General features: G+C 36.7%; 1 protein-coding gene across 1 annotated transcript in view; it reads left to right on the forward strand.

The window, feature by feature from the left end:
- Usp39 (ubiquitin specific protease 39) overlaps window positions 1-23,277 on the forward strand; it is a 407,046-nt gene that overhangs the window by 273,386 nt on the left and 110,383 nt on the right. The window contains exon 9 of the mRNA XM_090396479.1: window positions 11,371-11,416. Within this exon, the coding sequence (XP_090252605.1) occupies window positions 11,371-11,416 (46 nt within the window). The remainder of the gene's footprint in view (window positions 1-11,370; window positions 11,417-23,277) is intronic.

Below are 23,277 nucleotides of genomic sequence, written 5' to 3' on the forward strand. Positions count from 1 at the left end.
TGTTCATTTTGGGAAGAATATTCTTAATAACTTCGGGTTTTATGGTATCTAAACGGATCCCGTATTAACAAAGCAGGTGTTTCATCCTTTTGGATGAATATGAATGTAAATTTTTACTCCTTTGGGAAGTTTTTCTTTGGGCATTGTTTTTCTTTTAAAAATTAAAAAAAGGTGTACATATCATCATGTTTACACATGATGATATGTACATCAACAAATGTTGGTGGAATCTTGGTCAAATAAAGCATTAATGATGGTAGATTTACATGTTTAAAATGGGCACCTTGTCTTTCAAGACAGATTTTGTAACACATGCAAAGGTTCTCTGTCATCTTGGAAAAACAAGGGTTATCTGCTGGACATATGTAATTTTATCACTTAGTTCATCGAAGTTTGAAGGTCATGGTGGAATACCCATTTCAACATACCTAAAATGAAGGCATCAAGTGATGTGAAATCAGAGAGTTTGAAGGATACAGGAATTCTGTGAACCTTGAAATGAGCCTACCAAGGCAGTTTTCTGATAAATAGGCTCTAGAACCACGTGGTGTATGACAGGTTTTTTCCATCCTGTTGGAATACCTGTGCACAAATGGAATGTTTTTTGCATGACACATTCTGTGCAAATCCTGGGTGGAACCAACACATTCTCGATGTAGTATACGCTATTCAAGATCTCAGTTACACCATCCTCTTCAATGACGTAGGGCCCAATTATGCCATGGCTGGAAACCACACATCATGCGGTACCTTCTCGCTGCAAAGAGGTTTCTCTTGGACAAATTCAGGTCTTGAGACACCAAGAAACTTGTAGGTTTATTCTTTGCCCTTTGTCTGAGAACCAAACTGCTCTGTTTCAGAGAATCATGTTTCATAAGTGAACAGCAGTCGGTGCTTAAGAGTACTTATCAAAGAGCCTAAATGTATTTATTTTGGCATTGTAAAATAGACAGATCATTCATAAAGAAAGTAGAAATTCATCTGCTGGATGCTGCTATAGACCAGGGGATGGAACAGATGATGGAGACAGTATGCATTGGCAAATAGGCTCAATGAGCAGAGGGTGGGTGATTATTATGGGGGATTTGAACTATGGGAATAGAAGCAGGAGAGGACACCTGGGAGGAGGAAAATGCAATTTATGCAGTTACTAAGGAATAATTACCTGAGACAGCATGTGATGGAATATACTAATGTATTTTAAGAATACTTGAGCTAGTAATTGCATCTGAGAGTTTGTTTATAACCAAGATCACCTCGTTTCTGCCAATTGGTGAGTGGGATCATATGGTCCCGACCTAGGAGGGGGCTAAATGTGTAGAATTTTCAGTTAAGAGGAAGGTATATGTGGAATTACAGGGCTGATAAGTATGACAAGCTTATGAGATTGCTTGGATCAGTGCCATGGTATGCAGAACTGTAAGGGTTAGATGTTGATAGTGCATGGGAAGTGGTAAAGGAGTGTTTTGAAGGAAGTAATGGTGACTGCATACCTGGAGTCAGGAGAGAGTAAATCAAGTGGGAGTTAAATAGATGAATGTCATCATTAAGCTGGAGCTGCAAAAAATAAAAAGAAAAAAATTGTGAAGGGAATTCAAGGAGAAAGGTGACATGAGCAGTACAAAGCACAGGCCAGAAGGATGACCAGTGTGGTAAGAAAGTCAAAAACAGAGTATGAAAGGAAATTAGCAGTGCAGGCCAAAGAGGATCCCAAGTAGTTCTTTTGATATGCTGCTAGTAAAAGAAAATGTTATGGTAGAATGATTTTAATGAATGCAGATGGTAGGGTGGTAACTGAATTAGTTAAAATAGTAGAATTACCAAGTAAACACTTTGCAATAGTATATCATTCAGGTGGAGATATTGCAGTAACGAGGGAAGCAAAGGCTTGTATGGGAATTGAAGTAAATGAAATGGAGGTGTTAGTTTTGTGGCTATTATTGTTTTCTTATATCTAAGAGTTTCAAGGTATGCTAAAATTCCTCTCCCTTATCCTTACTCAACTCCGTTAGAGAATAGTTAGAAGTACCTACAAACACAGTAATTTATCTATCCTTGACCCCTCTACTACTACTATAATCCGCTTCAGCTAAATCCTATCCCTTCGGTGGCCATTCCTCCGGTTGGTTATGAGTTCAAATCTCAGCAGACAAACAGTCTGTCTTCGGCTAGAGCCGAGCCGCTTCGAATGCAAAATCCGGTATTAACTCCCTTTCAGAATTAAGAAAAATTTGTTTGATAATGCTGTGCAATCTTATTTCCTATACAAGAGAAATCTCCTTGTCATGAAGTTAACACACACAGACTATTTTATGATTCTAGAATCTAGCAAACAGCAATCCCAATTACAAATCCTTAACAAATTTATTCTACATGCAGTCATAGCCAAATTCCCCCTCTCCCATTTGAATTCATACAGGTTCTGATTTTAGTGAGTGGTGCATTGATTTTAGAGATCAGGCAACTTTATAAGGTAAAGAAAACATGAATGTTTATTCATTCTTTAGCTAGGTGTACATTTATCAAAGGTTCACTTAACTAAACTGAATTGCACTTGCACGTAACAATTATTAACTAGATAAAATAGAACTACAATCAATGCATCACATTATGAGACAATATCAACATTTAAGTTGTCCTGCTTCTACTCATGTAACACAATTCAGCTAGCGATTATCTCATTCATCTAAGGCTAACAAACAAAGGCATACCTCAACAATTCAATGTCAAACTCTACTACTATACACTTCTAGAGTTGCAGTAATTTATCGATAGGTTAATTACTAGAGCCCTGTTACTAATTATCAAGTCCTATCACATAATATATCAGCACTTTTCTGCACTTCCGCTTAGTTCCACTTCTTCCAGTACCCGAAAGCCAAAGGGAGACGAAGAGAAAAAAGAGCCTCAAGTCCGTGCTGCTAAGCTATACCTCCGCGTTTCTGCTCTCCCCCCCTACGTCACTGATTCCGCTCGGCACCTAAGTCCCTTGCACTCGGTACTATCTTCTCCTCGATATTTTCTCCAAGTGGATGTCTCGCATGCACCTCGGACCTCGCGACTGCCTCGGGTTATGTCTTTCAGCCGATTACTTCAATGTGAACTTCGATCTAACCTTTCCTGTTCTAATATAATTCTTACAAAAATCTGATTCCGTTTGGTTATACATAGGACAGTTAACAATATAGCAAAACAGAGGAATTCACAAAACAAGGATTAATACGTTACTTACAATTTCATTTATACCTATATACAAGTACTTCCTTAGGAAAATTTATTTGTATCCTAGTTAAATCCCGAATGAAATGTTTTATGACAATTTAAACCTTTCATTCAAGATTTAACAGAGGTGCATAGCATATTACAGAACCTTAATGTGAATACAGCTATGGAATTAGATGGTGTACTGCATCAAGTTTTACATGAAGGTGCTAAGGAATTGTCAGTGCCCTTGACCACATTATTTAATCTAAGTCATCTCTATTTAATCGTTAATCCCGAGGGGATGGAAAGAGAGGAAAATAGTTCTATTGCATAAAGGAGGCTGATGTAGCAAATTACCGATCAATCAGCATATCAGGAATTGTTGTCAAAGTATTGGAGAGGTTTGTCAAGAGCAAAATACAGGAATGGATAGACAGAAATGGGATACTGTATGGGGGGGGCAGCATGGTTTTGGAAAGTGTAGGTCATGCCTGAGTAACTTGCTCACTGTGTTATAATACAGTGACAGCTGAATTGGATAAGGGTAATGGGTTTACAGTGATGCTGCTGGACTTTGATCGGATACCACATGGAATTCTAATCAATAAATTGTAGCACGTGGGGATGGATATAGGGTTGGTGAGGTGGATAAGAAAGTGGTTGATGGAGAGATATCAGAGAGTAGTTTATTCAGGAGTAGAGTCCAGAAGAAGGCCTGTAACTAGTGGCATGCCACTACTCTGTTCTTGGGCTGCTGCTGTTTAATTTGTACATTAATGATATAGGAAAGGATCTGAGAGGAACTATTCAATAGTTTGCCAATGATGCAAAGTTGGGTACAGCAATAGTTAATCCAGATGATGTTAAAATTTTGCAGGATGATTTGGATAGAGTGTGAGAAAAGGAGTTCTTGACCAGAATTTCTCGGCAATGAGGAAGAGGTGGAGAATCCAGGGACGAGTGACCAAGATGGTAGCAGGTCTGTAGAATGAACCTTACGAGAACAGGTTGAAGATTTGTCGGTTATTGAAGTTGGTTGATAAGCAGAAAAGGGGCAATATGATTGAGACATACAAATTACTGAAGGTTTTTACAAGATTACAGAGGAAATTTTTCACAACAGGTCTGGTGGTAGAATTACTAAGGGACATCCTTGGAAACTGAGCTAGAGTGTAGTTATCAAGGTTGTCAGGACTAGATTTTTTGCTTTGAGAGTGGTGAATCAGTGACATAAGATACCGGAGTCTGTTTTGGGTGCTATGACTGAATGAGTTCAAAGCATAGTATGATAGATACTGCACAAATGCTGGATAGTGCTTGACATGATGTTTAGGGCCTCCCTTGATTAGTCTAAGGTATATGCAGATTGATGTCACAATCCTATACCTATATATGAGGTAATAAAATATTTAGGCAACAGCAAGAGAAGTATTCTCCAGTGCATCATGGATAAAGGGCAGAATGAAACATGGACAGAGCGTGTTCACAATGGAACTGAATAAAGGAATATTGTGTTAATATATAGACTGCATTAAGAACTATGAAGAACATTCCATAGACATCCTAGTTTTGCTGGTGATTGATATACTGAAAAAATGCAGCAGTATATTCATTAAATTCTTTCATTCATGTGTTGCAGATGATTTGTCTAGTGGATAATGCCTCCACTCTCCAGTGGAGGCATTACAGGCAGTGTTTTTGAACATTCACTGTGCAGGGATGTTTAGGAAGGTATTAAGGTTGTCACTGATGTACTGCCAAATGTGAGACCACCATCCTTTTTACTGAAGGTATAAAAAGTTCCATGTTGATTTTAGACTAGAGTCTCCAGAATATCTAATCCTTACTTCTGTATCTGCCTGGTTGCTAAGTGGTTAGCGTATCTGCTCTCCAGCTAAGAGGCTTCAGGTTCGAATCCCGCCAAGGGCATGGATGTTTGTGATTGTCCTGCTAACCAGTTATCATATCTACTGCTGTGCCCTGGTGCAGTATGACCCTTGATGTCTTTCCACTATTAAAAAAAATCAAATAAAATCTCCCACAATGAGTCTCTGACTCCATGGATGTCAGATGTTAATAATAATAAATAAATAAAAATCATTGCTTCTGCCAACAGTACTAATGTGTATAGGTTTACAATCTTTTGCAGAAAGATTTATATACACACATGTATATGTATTTAAATGTGTTCTTTCATATAAACTGTGGCTATTACTTCTCTCTCTTTCTCTGTTTTTTCTTTGATGCATTGCTCAGATAATACATACCATAAGTGGCTCAAATCAAGAATTCCATCTTCATTTATAGCTTATACTCAAGCCCGAAATAGATGCAAAGAAACAATCAATGCTTCCAAAACAGTTTGAAAGAGCAAAAAACAGGAAACTAGCAGCTTGTCCAAACAGCAGCTGAAAGTTTTGGTCTCTCGCCAAAGCAATTGGTCATAACTTCTGCCCAGCACTCTTCCCACCCGTATCATATCTAGATAGCACTATTGTATGATCATCCACAGATCCATTGTCAGTTATGCATGCATAACTCACAATGGTAAATTCCTCCAACCATTCCAGATGCCCAACATACAATGCTCCCTATATCCTTTTGCCAGGAAGAGATCAGAAAAATACTGTCCAAATTAGACACAAAAAAGTCTCCTGGCCTGATAGCATTCTTCCAATTGTCCTGAAAGTTTGTGCACCAGAACTTACTCCTGTACTGTGTCACCTGTATATACTCTCTTACTTCACTGGTATCTATGCCACAGCCTGGAAATTGGCCTATATTCAATCCATTGACAACTCACTGCTGTCCAACTACCACCCTATTTTGCTCATCTCAGTCCTGTCTAAAGTAATAGAAAAAATCATCAATTCCCAAGTCCTACACTACCTTGAAGGCACCCACCTAACAAACGACCACTAGTATGGATTCCGTTGCTGCCGATCAACAAGAGATCTGCTCACATATGTCACCCATCTCTGGACAAATGGTGCCATGGAGAAGTTTGGTGAATCTCGAGCAGTTGCACTTGACATCTTTAAAGCTTTTGACCGGGTCTAGCACAAAGGCTTACTAAGTAAACTACTATCATTTGGTCTGTCTCAGAATTTCTGTGGTTGGATTGCCAGCTTTCTGCCTGGATGCACACTATGTGTGGTTTTGGATGGTTCCTTATCCTCTCACCATTCAACTAATTCCGAGGTTCCACAAGGTTCTGTCCTCTCACCAACTCTCTTCCTGCTGTATATCAATGATCCGCTTCAATTGAAATCCAACCCAATATACTGTTTTGCAGATGACAGCACATTGCACTCCTCCTTTTCATTTGATAAACCTTACTCTACACAACTCACCTCAACCTACAGAACATCAACCACCACTGCCCTCATTTCTGATCTCCAAGCTATCCTTCAATGGGGTTCATATAACCTCGTCACTTTCAATGCTAATAAAACTCAGTTCTGTCATATTTCTCATTAAAAAATTCTCCCAGTATTATTTTTGACAACACCCAAATTTCCAGACAATTTAAAATTTCTCTTCTTAGAATTACCCTGGCATCAAGTCTCTCCTGGCATAAAAACATCACAACCATTGCATCCTCAGCTTCTAAAAAACTAGCATTTCTCTTATACAAATCACAAATCTGCCCAATTATTGAGTGCTTCTCTCACATATGAGGCGAGGGCTCCTAAAAGCACCCTCAAAATGCTTGATTCAATACAGTGGAGAGCAATTAGACTTATTAATGACCTGTCTCTTAACAACTTGCCCCTCCCACCTACATTTGCACAGATGTTTGGTTTCTTCAATATGTGTATTTTACAAATATTTCAAAGGGAAATGTTTATCTCAAATGGCATTAATAATTCCTCACTTAGTACTAAGCTCGTTGGAACACGTTCAGCTGCAGCTCAGCATCCCTTTACAGTTTACCTTGAAACTGACAGAACAAATTTCTTTTTCCTGCTCCTTCATCCCTGCAACTGCTGTATTGTGGAACCGTCTTCTTCCTGTTGTGTTTCCCCTGGAATACAATATACAGTCTTTTAAATCAAATGTAAACAAGTTCCTCCTTTCCCAACCCACTACCCATATATACAGTACTAATATATTATAGTTTGATCGACCAACCTCTCTTGTATGGGCTCAATGTAAAAAAAATAAATACCCCCCCCCCCCCAAAAAAAAAAAATCCTTTCCTAAGGAACAAATGATAAACAGAAGCAGGTGAAAGCTTTCACTAATGCTAAAAATGTTTTTTTTTTCATATTTATCATTTCAAGAGTGTTATTAATTACTAATCAAGCTGAGTATGTTTTAATTGTACTTGATTGCTTAATATATAGTTACATATATGTATTGATGAAATACATGTAACGTACAACTGTGGAGATGGCAAGTCCTTGAGCAAATGTTGTTCATTAGAACAATAAGCACTGCTAACCAACCACCACTTTTACAGACTATCTTGGAACTCGCTGAACCAACTTCACTGCCTGCTCTTTCATTTCATATTTCATGTACCTCTGTTTTGTGGATCAGAGTCCATTACTCTGTCTTCCCCAAGAATACAACTTTCAATTAAAAAAAAAAAAAGCTTTAACTCTCTGTCTACCACCACCCCTAAATCTCTAGCTTCATCTAATTCCCGGAGTACTATGCCATCAATGTGATACACAGCTTGTAATCTATTTATTCCAAAATGCATAACTTCACATAAATATAAATCAAGTGGATATTAAATTCAGCATTATTTCAAAGCTGAATACAGAAACTATAAAAGTTTCATATGAAATTTGATCAGAAAGCTTATGGGAATATGCTTTCTTGTGACCTTACAGGAGAACATGAGCGCTCCCCAAGAGTCCATCTATTCGCCTCCTATTGGTCCATTTTGATAAGGTTTTACTGGCTTGACAGCTGTTTTGAACTGATTGGTTCTCCTCAGAGACCAGGCAGAAACCTTTAGAGAGCAAAAATTCTCGTTCCATACTAAGAAACTTGAAGTGTCATAGAGGTGTATTTTTCATAAGCGATCTCTCAGTCGTTGCATAAAGTATTTACTAAAATAAAGAGCCAAAAGGCTTCATTTCAGCTCTGCAAAATTATATAAATATAAATAAAGTGGATATTAAATCCCACATTATTTCAAAGCCAAATACAGAAACTATAAAAGTTTTGTACGAAATTTGACCAGAAAGCTTACAGGAATACACTCACCAACTATTTCAGGTTATTTCAAGAAATTTGTACATATTATATGTACAAATTAAACAGCAATGGTCCCAGCACTGAACCTTCTGGTTTTCGCCTCGATTCTTCCATACCATATACCACTTTTTGATATCTGTTCAGTAGCCACCCTCTTATCCACTTAACCAGTGATATATCCATCCCCATTTGTTCTAATTTCTGTAACAGTGTTCCATGTGGTATTCTGTCAGATGCCTTTGCAAAATCGTGTAGCCATTTCCTTTATCCAACTCAGCTGTTACTCTATTATAAAAAGTTAGTAAATTAGTAAGACATGACTGATCCTTCAAAGCCATGCTGATCTTCATACAGCATCATATTTTTATCTACCCATTCTTGAATTCTCTTTTTTACCAATTTTTCTAGTACTTTTGCCACCATGTCTGAGATACTGTTTTGGTCTATAATTTGCTACTGTAGTCTTAGAACCTCCCTTATGCAAAGGAATAATATTACCTCTTTCCACTCCCTGGGAACTCTACCAGAGCTACTAGGGTTTTGCGAGAATGTGCAAAGACATCGCCAGTTCCTTTGCACGTTCTCACAAAACCCTAGTTGATATATTATGTGATCCCACAGCTGTATTTACATTGAGATTCTGCAATAATCCTAAGAACCTCCAAACACATGATCACTTTTACCATTCATCCACTTCTTTTCCCACATTAGTGTCTGTCACATAGGTTACAGCAGCAACCTCACTAGGAAAATATATGCTTGCAAATTGTTTACTCAGTAACTCAATTGTTATCTGCTTGTGTCTCCTGGTGACCATCATCACTCATTAAGGTTAATCTTCCGTAGTCATTCTTCCTCTTACTTGCTACATAACAAAAGAACTCTTTGGGATTTCCTTTTGCCTGCTCGGCTAAATTCTTCTCATAATCTGATTTTTCCTTCCTTGCCATGCTGGTCACCTTTCTTGCATTAGCCTTTCACTGTTCATGAGTTTGCTGGTCACCTTTCTTTTTATATACCCTCCACAGCATTTTCTTCTTCTGCTGCTCGTGCTTAATGATATTACTCATTCACCTAACTCCTACCCGATTAACCCTCCTTATCCTAGGTATAGTATTTAATACTGCTTCCTCTAGATGACCCTTAACTATATCCCATGCACTACGAACATCCTTGCCCTGCAGTGTTTTATGCCATGGTACAGATTAAAATTTCTTCCTAAGCATGTCATAATCACTTGCCTTTTAGTTCCACAAATACCTCGTATTGAGAGAATATTCCTCATGTTTTACAATCTTCCAAGTCAATACCACATGATCACTTTTACCAATTGGAGGCAATGTTGTCACGTTAGTTATGGAAAGCTCTTCTGATCATATGACCAGGTCCAATACTCTTCCATCCCCTAGTCTCCTCCATCACATGCTGCCTTAAATGATCATCTCTCAGCAGGTGTATAAATTCTATTTCCTCTCTGCCATATGATCTTTCTTCCTTCCTTCCAGTCTATATCTCCATAGTTGAAGTCCCCCATAATAATCACTCAACCTGTACTCATATACTAATTTAGCGATGCAGGTCTTCCAGATCATCTGTGGAAATCCCTGGCCTATTAGCAACAACCAACTGTATATTTTTTTTTATTGGTCTTAATCTCCAGATTGTTCAAATGAACAACTACCCTCTTGTCTCATAGTATTTTTGGTTGCAATTCATCTGCTGTCATCAGCAGTACTCCTCCTTCCATTCTATCTTCTTTATCTTGCCTGAAAATATTAATCTCTTCACATTCAATCCCTGTAACTACGTCTGCTGTTAGCAAAGTTTCACTAATGCTGTAACTTTTGGTGAGGTTGCACTAACCAGTGACAAAATCTCCTCCCTCCTGTTCCTGATACTTCTGGCATTAGTATATAGAAACGGCAACATCTCTTTATTCCCCCCACCCACCTTTACTTTCTGACCCTATTCAATATTTTTGCTTGAGAGACTAGATTCCTCACTTGGTCATTCTCACACTCACTTGCTTAATGGGTGCCTTCACACAAACTCGCTTGCTTCCACCCTAACTGCTTAAGTTTTTCCTGAATTTGCACGTCAGCATGCTCAGTGAAGAAAGCTCTCTCCAGACACCTAACGCCAAAACCATTCAGATGCAGCCCATCCTCATTGTACAGATCTTTCTTTCCGTCAAATAGAGACCACTAATCAATAAATTCTACATCATTCCTTTTGCACAATCTACATATAGACTCGTTGGCTATCAATGCCCTCCTCTCAGTTCACCTCTATCATAGTGTGGTAGGAGACTTACATTCTTCACCTTTTCACTCTTCAGTTTTGCCTCTTCTTACAACTCCTTTAGATCCTCCCTCATAGAATACTTCTTGCCTCTCAAATCATTGGTACCAACCAAGATAATCATTTCCTTCGACTTACCTTTTTGCATTTGGATGTCATGACCAGTATCGTGAATTTTTGCTCCCAGGAAACACAATTTTGTCATACTTTCATTAAATACCTCTCCGATTATTGAGTCGCCATACATAATTTTCTCCTTAACTTGTGTTTCTTGTTTTTTCAGTCGGTCTTTATTATTCTTTCAGATCTTGCTTCTTTCTTTTTGCAACCCTGCTTAAATCTTGCTGCGTCTGCAATTTTTCAATTTCGTGCTTCTGCATTATGGGAAGGGCTACTACCCATGATGCATAGCATTATACATGTATGCAAGGAGATATGCTTTGCATTATGGGATACTAAGGCAAGTGATGTGAAGTTGTTAGCTTCTTTATACGAGTTGCCCCAGTCCTGAAAATAGTTCAAGCACAAACTTGTTCGCTTACACTTGGATAAAGGATTAAACCAAGTATATAATTTCTCAGTATCTTTAATTTATAGTATGCCCAAGTGGAAAAACTTCCAATGGTAATATCATTAATGTTTAATTTGTAGAGTGAAGAAGAAAAACACCAACTAATGACTAGTGAAGATTACCAAGGTTAGTTGTTTTATCTTTCCTACTCTGTCGTTACTGCTTTTTTTTTTTTTTTTTTTAGAAATATTTTTAGCTTTGTAGTGAACAGCTTTCAAAATGCATTCTCCATGAATTGATACCATCCATTAGCATTAATATTTTTCTGATTTTATATTAATATTAGAGAAAAAAATTTTACAAACCTGTAATGTAATTCACATAACACATCTAAGAATAGGCTCATTTCACTTCACAAAATTCTAGCTAGCATCCCTTAAATATCTTTACTATCTTACACATATTCTTAAAACATTCACATCGATAATTCTATAGATCATTACTTATGGCAAATTAACTACTGCTCTTTCAGACAAATATTAAAGAAACAGCTATTTGGTTCTAAACATTGGTATCTAAAATCTCACTATAGTCCTTCATACAAATTTAGAATTATATAACCTAACATCTAGTTTCTTCCATGACACATTATTCCGTTCTTTGTTAACAAAGGAATTATAAAGGGTTTTACGTTACCACATTCCTGTAACTTTTTCCGTCTATCCTTTCTTTATAATTTCCCTCTGAATGATCGATCTCATTCTTGGTGATTATAACTCATGGCTAGGTTTGGCCTTCTTTGTTCTGTCCTTTCATCGCATTCTCGACTGGAAACAGCATGGATTGAATCGATCCACGTGGATGTATGTGGCAGCCAGTTTCTTCAGGCTTACTCGGAAAGGTAACTAACATTTCTTCGTCTATTCCTTCCTCCCGACATTGTGAAACGACAGCAGAGAATAGCTGCCTGCTATCGACTAGACCTCGAACTGGAACCCTTCCCGACTCCACCGGAACTTTCCAGCAACTCCCGATGAAAAAAACTTAAAGAGCCCTGAATGGGGGGGGGGGGGAAACAAACCTGTTTTATACCCCGTATCTCTAGCACCCTCTTTCACCCAAAACTTCCTTTTTTTTTTGTGCCCGGTTCCTACTTCATTCCTATCTTCCGTACGATTTCCCAGAAAAAACATTGTGTGTGTGTGCCGTTCGCATGTAAGCAAATCGCTGTGGGCTACAATTTATCCAAGGTTGTCGTTAATGGACTTTGATCCTTCGTTATTATGCTCTAACATATATCTTTATAGAGAAACTTCTTACATTATAATCTTTTTACAAAAAAAATGACATCTTTCACTTTTAATTAATATTACAAAGTTTGTATTAGTACAATTCTTTAAACAAAATTGGTATCTTCACTTATTTACAAGCATTTCCCCTTTTAGTTTTTTCTTTTTCTTGTTAAATTCTGAATGAGATATTTCTTAGTAAAAATATTTTCATTCAAAATTCAACAGTGTTATGGTAAGATTTATGCAATCATGCTTGATAAAAGGCTAGGAAAAATTGTGGACAAACTGAATTGAGGCCAAATAGAGGTTGTCAAGATCAGATTTTCACTATATAACATAGCAGAGAAATCATGGGAATACAACAAGGATCTGATCTGTACTTAAGTTTTGTAGATCTGGAAAAAGCATATGAAGCTCATAATGTTGCAATTATGTAGTCTAAGTGGGACACTATATCAAATAGTACATAGTATAGGTTTGATTTGCAAGTCTACAGTTAAAATTGAAGGGGGTACAGGAAGTTGACTTGATGTTAAGACAAGAATATACATAATGTCCACTCCTATTATGTCGTTTATATGGATCACATTATGAAGGAAAGGTGATATATCCTTAAATAAATCCAGAACAAGATTCCAGGATTTCCTGACTAAATTGAATAACTACTGTAATAAATTTGATATGAAAATTAGCATTAAAAAGACAGTTCACAGTTGCTCTCTGTGAAAATAGTTTCTCTGCATCCAGTGGCATGAATAGAGAATTGTTCTATAGATTTTATTTTCTATAAGTAAAATCTTTCAGCCATATAGGCACAATTTTCAGTGAAGGTGGCAAATTAAATATGGAAATAGACAACAGAATTAGCAAAGCTGGTATGGGGCAGTAACTGAATAAATTTATATCGAATAAGAGAGAAATCAGTCAAAACATTAAACTAGCTGTATACAAGACAGTGTTTTAACTGATTTTAACTTATGGATCACTTTTCAGTTTTCTAATTGCGAGCTGAGTTCAAAATAAAACATTTATCAAAGACTGAAGACCTCAGATATAAGCACATTCTTAGAAAGAGTATAAAACAGATGACATTAATTGCAGAATCATATTAAAAATGAGGATATTAAGAAGCAACTTTGCAATGCAGTCAGGAATGTGTGAGCAGAGCTAATCTATGGTGGTATGGTCATCACTTAACATTTCTTTCTTTTATGGTTACACAGTGGTCAGCATTCATAGTGAAGAATTTATGGAGACACAACATCATCATCAAATTCCTAACATGTACCCTCAAGGGGTGTGCAGGATATGATAGTACTACATGAAAAATTTACATCATTACTAACTTCTTATCTACAATTTTCCTCCAAATCAGTCTGTTACTTGTCAAGACTCCAACATTATCAGATCTTATATTTCTATCGTCTAAGGCACTTTGTAATGTATCAATCCACCTATATCTTGGTCTCCCTCTGGGTATTTTTCCTGCCAACCTGGCAGAGAAAACTTGTTTTGCTAATCTTTCCTCGCCCATTCTGTTTAAGTGACCATACCGCCTGAGATTAGCTCTGCTAATGCATTCCAGTATGCTGACAATGTCTAGTTCTGTCCTAATATCCTTGTTTTTAATATGATACTGCCATTAATGCCATCTGTTCACACCTCTAATCTTTCTCGGGACTCTCATATCTGCGATCTCTAGTCTTTGGTCAAGTGTTTTACTTCTGACCCAGTTCTCAGATCACTAAGTTAAAACTGTTTGAACACTGTCTTGTATACAGCTAATTTAGTGTTCTGACTAATTTCTCTCTTATTCCATATGAATTTATTCAATTGACTTCCTACCATACCAGCTTTGTTGATTCTGTTCTCTATTTATATATTTAATTTACCATCTTCACTAAAAATCGTGCCTAAGTAGCTGAAATGTTTTACTTGTTCCACAGGTTCTCCATTCACAACACAGTTGACATTTTCCACGATTGTACCTATTTTCATTGTCTTTGTCTTTTTATTGCTGACATTCATGCCATATCTATTACAACAGTTATTCAATTTAGTCAGGGAATCTTGCAGAGCAGATTTATTTAGAAGCATAACATCGCCTGCATAAAGCAAAGAGCTGACATTAACATCTCTAATTTTGATATCATGTTTAATACACTTTCCTTCATAATGTGATCCATATCGATAATGAATAATAGAGGGGATAATGAACATCCTTGTCTCACACCAGATTTAACATTAAACCACCTTCCTGTCCTTCAATTCTAACTGCTGACTTACAACTCAAACAAAGACTAATTATTGCTTGATATAATGCCCCACTGACACCATATAACTGTAGCGTATTGAATAGCTTCTCTCTTGGCACCTTGTCATATGCCTTTTCCAGATCGACAAAACTTAAATATAGATCTTTGTTATATCCCCATGCTTTCTCAAATATATGTCGCAAAGTGAAGATCTGATCCTGACAGCCTCTATTTGGCCTGAATCCAGCTTGTTTTTCACCAAGCTTTTCTTCCACAATTCTTCTTAACCGTTTGCCAGGAATACTCAGTAGGGAAATACCTCTGTAATTTTCACATTTTTCGCAGTTTTATTTCCCTTTTTTATATATGGGTACTATCAGAGCTCTGCTCCAATCATCAGGAATTCGTCTCTCTGTCCAAGCCTTCTGAACTATGCAGTGCAGCCATTGTAAGACTTTTATAGCACTGTACTTCAGCATCTCTGGTCGAATATCATCTACTCCTGCTGCCTTTCCACATTTCAAGCCTTTGATATCTTTTTCAACTTCAAGTGTGTGGATTTTCATTAAGGAATGAAGTAGGAACCGGACGCAAAAAAAAAAAAAAAAAGGAAGTTTTGGGTGAAAGAGGGTGCTAGAGATATGGAGTATAAAACGCACCCCCCCCCACCCCACTCAGGGCTCTTTAGGTTTTTTCATCGGGAGTTGCTGGAAAGTTCCGGTGGAGTGAGAAAATGTATTCCTGACTATGTGCCTGTTGAGTGTTTTTTACCACTGTGCTATCACTGTTTGTTTCATTTAGCAATTTTTCAAAGTAATTACTCCATACTTCAAGGATATCTTTTTCTCCCATTTTTATGTCACCTTTATCATCTCTAACTCCTTTTACAGCACTCCAGCACTCTCTCCTCCATTTCTAAGCTACTTCAATAACCTCCAGAATATCTTCCCACTTTTTGATATTTATTTTCTATGTTCTTGCCAAAGTCCTCCCATGACTTTTGTTTAGCTAGTTTTACACAATGTTTAGCTTTCTTACATTTGTCTCTGTATTCTTTCAGAGCACAATTTTCTATCCTTGCAGACAACCTCACCACATGCCTCTTTTGCTGAATCGATCAGGGTTTTCTTCAAGGATTGCCAGTGACTCTCCAAGGTTTGGTTCCTGTTCTCAAATTCATTTTTTTTTCGATAATCTTTGTGTATTTATGTCTATAGTTCACATCTGAGAGCTGCTCAACTTTTATTCGCTTTAAAACTTTCTTAAATGTTATTCTTTTCAATATGAAATTCAATTTTATCCTGCTCAAGACTAAATAGTGATCACTTCCAATTTCAAATCCTCTGTACACTCTGGTGTCCTGCACTAGGGAGAATACATCACTATCAACAATAACATAATCAGTGAGACTTTTCTTATTCCTTGCCTCTTCTCTCCATGTGAATTTGTGCACATTTTTATGTTGAAACATGGTGTTAGTAATAACCAGTCCATGGCCTGAGCAGAAATCCAACAGGTATTTGCCATTATTATTAGCTTTGCTCTTTTCTCCAAATTTTCCCAAATATTTTTGTATGTCTGACTATCATTTCTTACTCTGCTATTTAGATCCCCAACAAGGATCAACTTTTCCTTTTTCATTGTATCAGTTGCTTTCTCTGAAGCGTCAAAAAATTCCTCCACTTCTACCTTATTAGAACCTTCTGTGGGACCATAGGTACAAATACGTCTCATTGTCCAGTTCCCCATTCTCATATTTGCCCACATTACTCTACTTGAGACTGCCTGCTATTCAAGAAGATTAGCCTCATATTTTGTGTTGAGTACTATGGCTACTCCTTCTTTTCTTGATTGTCAATACCTGAATATAACATTTTGTATTTATTGCTGGGAAAGATCTCGCCAGTTTTTGTCTTTTTTGTTTCAGTCACCCCCTTTCTTTGCCATTCAGGCTTATGTTGATAGTACCAATCTTTAATTCTGGTGATGTTGAGTTGGGGTGTGTTTTCAGATTTGTTTCAGTAGCTGACTTTTTGCTGTTCGCCCTGGTTCCCTGCCGAAAACAACGGGGGCCTTGTTTAACCTTGCGATGCCCCATCTGGCATGAAATTTTGTCATGTTGTACCATCATTTTGTATTTTGGTTTAACCAATAGGAATACAATTTGGTCGGCTAAATCCAAAATTGCCAGCCCATCCTCCTTCGTTCAGTATCCAGGTAGATAACCAACATGTGTTGGGAGACAACATGTGTTAGAATAATTACTTAACATTAAAAAAGTGACATTCAATGTTTTGACCTCTATATTGAGTCATCATCAGGAAAACATACATATGTACAGGATACATATCACAAGTTATGTGACACTGCACTATACAAAAAGTATAGTGCAGTTTGGTTTAACCAATAGGAATACAATTTGGTCGGCTAAATCCAAAATTGCCAGCCCATCCTCGTTCGTTCAGTATCCAGGTAGATAACCAACATGTGTTGAGAGACAACATGTGTTAGAATAATTACTTAACATTAAAAAAGTGACATTCGATGTTTTGACCTCTATGTTGGGTCATCATCAGGAAAACATACATATGTACAGGATACATGTGACAAGCTATGTGACACTGCACTATACAAAAAGTAAGTTGAATCTAAATTCTTGTTAATCATTTACTCTAGCCTGACCTTTGGTGGGGAAAAAAAAAAAAAACAGAATTACATTAAACAATTTCTAAAGTCCTATCGTATTAAGATTTTCTTCTGTTTGTGGTTGTTTTTGATGCTATACGGGTTGAAGATGGGTTCTCCACATTCTTGGAATAATTAATCCATAATTTTTGTTCAGATTTGGATGTTTCAGCATTTCACAAGCTTCATCCAAATCTGAACAAAAATGTTGGATTAATTATTTCAAGAATGTGGGGGACCCATCTTCAACCCATTTCACATCCAGAACAACCCCAAACAGAAGAAAATCTTAAAACGATAGGATTTCAGAAATTGTTTAATGTCATTCTGTTTTTAATTTCCACCAGATCAGTCTAGGGTAAATGATTAACAAACATTTCGATTCATCATATTTTTGTATAGTGCAGTGTCATATAGCTTGTATCCTGTACATATGCATGTTTTCCTGATGATGACGTCATTACAGAGGTCAAAACATCAAATGTTACTTTCTTAATGTTAAGTAAAGAAATTATTCTAATGTGTGTTGTGTCTCCAGAAATTCTTCACTATGGATCACATGAACAGAATTGGAGATGAAAGGTTAGCACAATAAGTGTTTTGCTAGAATGACAGGAAAAAAGACAGAGGAAAGATGAAGATATAAGTGGATTGAAACAGTGATAAGTGCCTTCATCATCATCATCATCATCATCATCGAATTCCTGCAATGTACCCTCAAGGGGTGTACAGGATATGATAGTACTACATGAAAAAAATTACATCATTATTAATTTCCTATCTACAATTTTCCTCCAAATCAGTCTGTTACTTGTCAAGACTCCAACATTATCAGATCTTATATTTCTATCGTCTAAGGCACTTTGTACCGTATCAATCCACCTATATCTTGGTCTTCCTCTGGGTCGTTTTGCTGCCAACCTGGCAGAGAAAACTTGTTTTACTAATCTTTCCTAGCCCATTCTGTTTAAGTGACCATACCACCTGAGATTAGCTCTGCTAACGCATTCCTGGATGCTGACAATGTCAAGTTCTTTCCTAATATCCTCGTTTTTTAATATGATATTGCCATTGATGCCATCTGTTCACACCTCTAATCTTTCTCAGGACTCTCATATCTGCGGTCTCTAGTCTTAGGTCAAGTGGTTTACTTCTAACCCAGCTCTCAGATCCATAAGTTAAAACTGGTTTGAACCCTGTCTTGTATACTATATTAGTGTTCCGGCTAATTTCTCTCTTATTCCATATGAATTTATTCAATTGACTTCCCACCATACCAGCTTTGCTAATTCTGTTGTCTATTTCTATATTTAATTTACCATCTTCAGTAAAAATTGTGCCTAAATAGCTGAAATATTTTACTTGTTCCACAGGTTCTCCATTCACAACACAGTTAACATTTTCAATGATTCTGCCTATTTTCATTGTCTTTTTATTGCTGACCTTCATACCATATCTGTTACAACAGCTATTCAATTTAGTCAGAGAATCTTGCAGACTTGTAGCAGATTTATTTAGAAGTATAACATCATCTGCATAAAGCAAAGACTGACATTAACATCTCCAATTTTGATATCAAGTTTAATACCACTTTCCTTCATAATGTGATCCATATAGATAATGAATAACAGATGGGATAATGTACATCCTTGTCTCACACCAGATTTAACATTAAACCATCTTCCTGTACTTCCTTCAATTCTAACTGCTGACTTACAACTCAAATAAAGACTAAGTATTGCTTGATATAATGCCCCATTGACACCACATAACTGTAGCATATTGAATAGCTTCTCTCTTGGCACCTTGTCATATGCCTTTTCCAAATCGACAAAACTTAAATACAGATCTTTGTTATATTCCCATGCTTTCTCGTCTATTTTTCGTAAAGTGAAGATCTGATCCTGACAGCCTCTATTTGGCCTGAATCCAGCTTGTTCTTCACCAAGCTTTTCTTCCACAATTCTTCTCAACCGTTTCTCAAGTATACTCGCATAGATCTTGCCAGGAACACTCATTAGGGAAATACCTCTGTAATTCTCACATTCAGTTTTATTTCCCTTTTTATATATGGGTACTATGAAAGCTCTACTCCAATCATCGGGAATTCGTCCCTCTCTCCAGGCTTTCTGAACCATGCAGTGCAGCCACTGTAAAACTCTTATACCACCATACTTCAGCATTTCTGGTCGAATATCATCTACTCCTGCTGCCTTTCCACATTTCAAGCCTTTGATGGCTTTTTCTACTTCATGTATGGATATGTATTCCTGATTGCATGCCTGGTTAGTGTTTTTTACCACTGTGCTGTCATCACTGCTTGTTTCATTTAGCAGTTTTCAAAGTAATTACTCCATACTTCAAGGATATCTTTTTCTCCCGTTTTCATGTCACCTTTATCATCTCTAATTCCTTTTACAGCACTTTTTCCTCCATTCCTAAGCTTCTTCAACAACCTCCAGAATATTTTGCCACTTTCTTGATATTTATTTTCTATATTCTTGCCAAAGTCCTCCCATGACTTTTGTTTAGCTTGTTTTACACAGTGTTTAGCATTCTTGCATTTGTCTCTATATTCTCTAAGAGCTCTAGCTGACTTATTTGACAGGAACTTTTGATATGCTTTCTTCTTTTCCTTCACTGCCTCTTTAACTTCCTGTGTCCACCAGGGGGTTCTGATTTTTTTATCCTTACAGACAACCTCACCACATGCCTCTCTGGCAGAATCAATCAATGTTTTTTCAGAGTTTTCCACTGAATCTCCAAGGTTTGATTCCTGTTCTCAAACTCTCTCATTTTTTCTTCAATAATCTTTGTGTATTTTAGTCTACACTTCACATCTGTTCTCTTCACAGCTGCTCAACTTTTATTCGCTTTAAAACTTTCTTACATGTTATTCTTTTCAATATGAAATTCAATTTTATCCTGCTCAAGACTAATTAGTGATCAATTCCAATTTCAAATTCTCTGTACACTCTGGTGTCCTGCACCAGGGAGAAAACGTCACTATCAACAATAACATAGTCAATGAGACTTTTCTTATTCCTAGCCTCTTCTCTCCATGTAAATTTGTGCACATTTTTATGTTGAAACATGGTGTTAGTAATAACCAGTCCATGTCCTGAGCAGAAATCCAACAGATATTTGCCATTATTATTAGCTTTGCTCTTTTCTCCAAATTTTCCCAAAATATTTTTGTATGTCTCACAATCATTTCCTACTCTGCTATTTAGATCCCCAACAAGGACCAATTTTTCATTGTGTTAGTTGCTTTTTCTAAAGCCTCAAAAAATTCCTGCACTTCTACCTTAGTAGAACCTTCTGTGGGACCATAGGCACAAATTAGTCTCATTGTCCAGTTCCCCATTCTCGTATTTGCCCACATTACTCTGCTTGAGACTGACTGCCATTCAAGAAGATTAGCCTCGTATTTTGTGTTGAATACTATGGCTACTCCTTCTTTTGCTCGATTGTCATTGCCTGAATATAACATTTTGTATTTATTGCTCAGAAAGACCTCACCAGTTTTGGTCTTTTTTGTTTCAGTCACCCCTATTATGTCAATCTGGTACTTATCTAATTCCTCGGCTAGCTCCATTTCTTTGCCATTCAGGCTTCTTATATTGATAGTACCAATCTTTAACTCTGGTGATGTTGAGTTGGGTTGGGTTTTCAGATTTGTTCAAGTAGCTGACTTTTCGCTGTTTTCCCTGGTTCCCTGGCAAAAACAACGGGGGCTTGTTTAACCGGGCGACGCCCCAGCCGGCATGAAATTTTGTCATGTTGTACCATCATTTTTTATTTTGGTTTAACCAATAAGAATACAATTTGGTCGGCTAAATCCCAAATTGCCAGCCCATCCTCGTTCGTTCAGTATCCAAATAGATACTCAACAGGGTGCACCACGAGAAGGTGAGGATTGGACATTAGGTCAGAAGCCCTGGTTGGTTCTCCGCATTCCTCCGATAAGTGCCTTAGAAGTATCAAATATTCAGTCTGACAATATTGGAGTCTTGGTTGGCAGATAGCAGATTGAGAAGAAAATTATCATTAGAAAGTTAATAATAATAATCTTTTCATTTAATGCTGTCATAATATCCTATATAGCCATGAGGATACATATCAGAAATTTGAAGATGAGCAGTAAGCAGAGTGGTAGTAGTAGTGAAATTCATCTCTTTCTTGATGAAATTCCTTTCCTTCCTGCCTGAAGAACTTGCAGCCTGTTGGTGAAGAGTGGAAGTACCTTCTTGACCAACCAGAAAGTGAGAAGTAATTTAACTGATCTTTAGTCTTCTTTCATAATGAAATTGTTTTTCACTTAATGCTCCTAAAGGAGAGAATACATAATGGATGAAAGCCTTGCCTTTTGTGTGGGAGCCTGCCCATTTATTTCTATAATTCCAGGTAGGCAGTGCTAATGGTGAGCTATGGAAATTTTAACAAAGTGCCTGCATTGTTGAGCAAAAAAAAAGCTGTATTTCACACAAAAATTTCTATTAATACAGCTTGTGTACAAATTCCAATCAAAAAGTATGAGAGGACAATCAACCTTTAAAGGCTATCATTTTTAAACAAATATCTCATGATCTCAACATGAAGTATTTGCACACAATCAACTGTGTTAATTTATCTTACATAAGGAAAACATTTTTTAGCTATCAAAATATAGTAAGAATGAAATCTTTTATAAAACATTTGATTGGCTACCAGAAGGAAGAAGGGTAAAGAATATTTTATTTTCAAACTTGGGATCATTCATTATAGAGGAGTTGAAACAATAATTCCAAATAATTTGTACATTGCCGAATAGACTAATTTTTGTTAGGTTACCTTATGAGTTTGTCGCTTAATATGTTTAAAAAAAATTTTTTTTTTTTTTTTCGAAAAAATAAAAAAGTAAACAAGAAGAACAAGGGGCTCACAAATTTGAGAAAAATTTAATAAATGGCTCGTGCGAGCCCCTTATAGCTCACCACTGATTATATCTGATATAATACTTACTTTTTTTTTGACCATGTTGTGTGCATGCATTTTTGTCGGTTGTTTTTCTTTAATAGTTTATATGAATTTTATTCTGATTATTAAAATATGATATTGTGCTTCTGTATTAAACATTTTGTTCACTTGACATAGATGATATTTTTCTTAATTTTTATTTTTACCAATAATTATTTGTAGATATATATTGTAGCTAAGAGAGCACGGTTCAGTTCACTAATGCGATCTCTTCTTTGCTCTCAGCATTAACAGTGTGGATATACTACCAGTGCCAGAGCCATAAAATAATATTATTTTATATTATTATTTTCAATGACAATGCATCAAAGATAATGAGTAGAGTTGATCTGGTATTTTGAGAAGCAGAGCATGTGCTGAAAGTTGGTTTTGAATTAGCCGAACATGGCACATCATTATTGCTGAGCATATTCCAGTGTTTTCATTCAGAAAAGTTATGTCATCCTGCTGGTTAGAACATGGCACATCATAGCTTATACTTGTGAAAAGGATTTGAACTTAGACATCTTTCTTCATGAATGAATCAGTGCATTATAGGTGCATAAGCTAATCTCAGACAGAGGTGACATGAGTTTTCTCCTTCAAAACTAGTTTGTTGCTTAGTTATGTATAAAATTAATAGACAGATGATAATGTTTTAGATAATTCTTGGCTATCTCTGATAATTGCAAACAACCCAATTCACTTGGCATAATACGCTTAGAATGCTCTCATTAGGCCTATAGAATGATTCAAGCCCATGTCGGGAGTCATTTACATATATATTGCACATGCTGAATGTTCCCCATTTTTTTAA

This window comes from Typopeltis vanoorti, chromosome 8 (assembly GCF_054136105.1).
Source record: "Typopeltis vanoorti isolate ZY-2024b chromosome 8, IOZ_Tvanoo_1.0, whole genome shotgun sequence".
Classification (NCBI taxonomy): domain Eukaryota; kingdom Metazoa; phylum Arthropoda; class Arachnida; order Uropygi; family Thelyphonidae; genus Typopeltis; species Typopeltis vanoorti.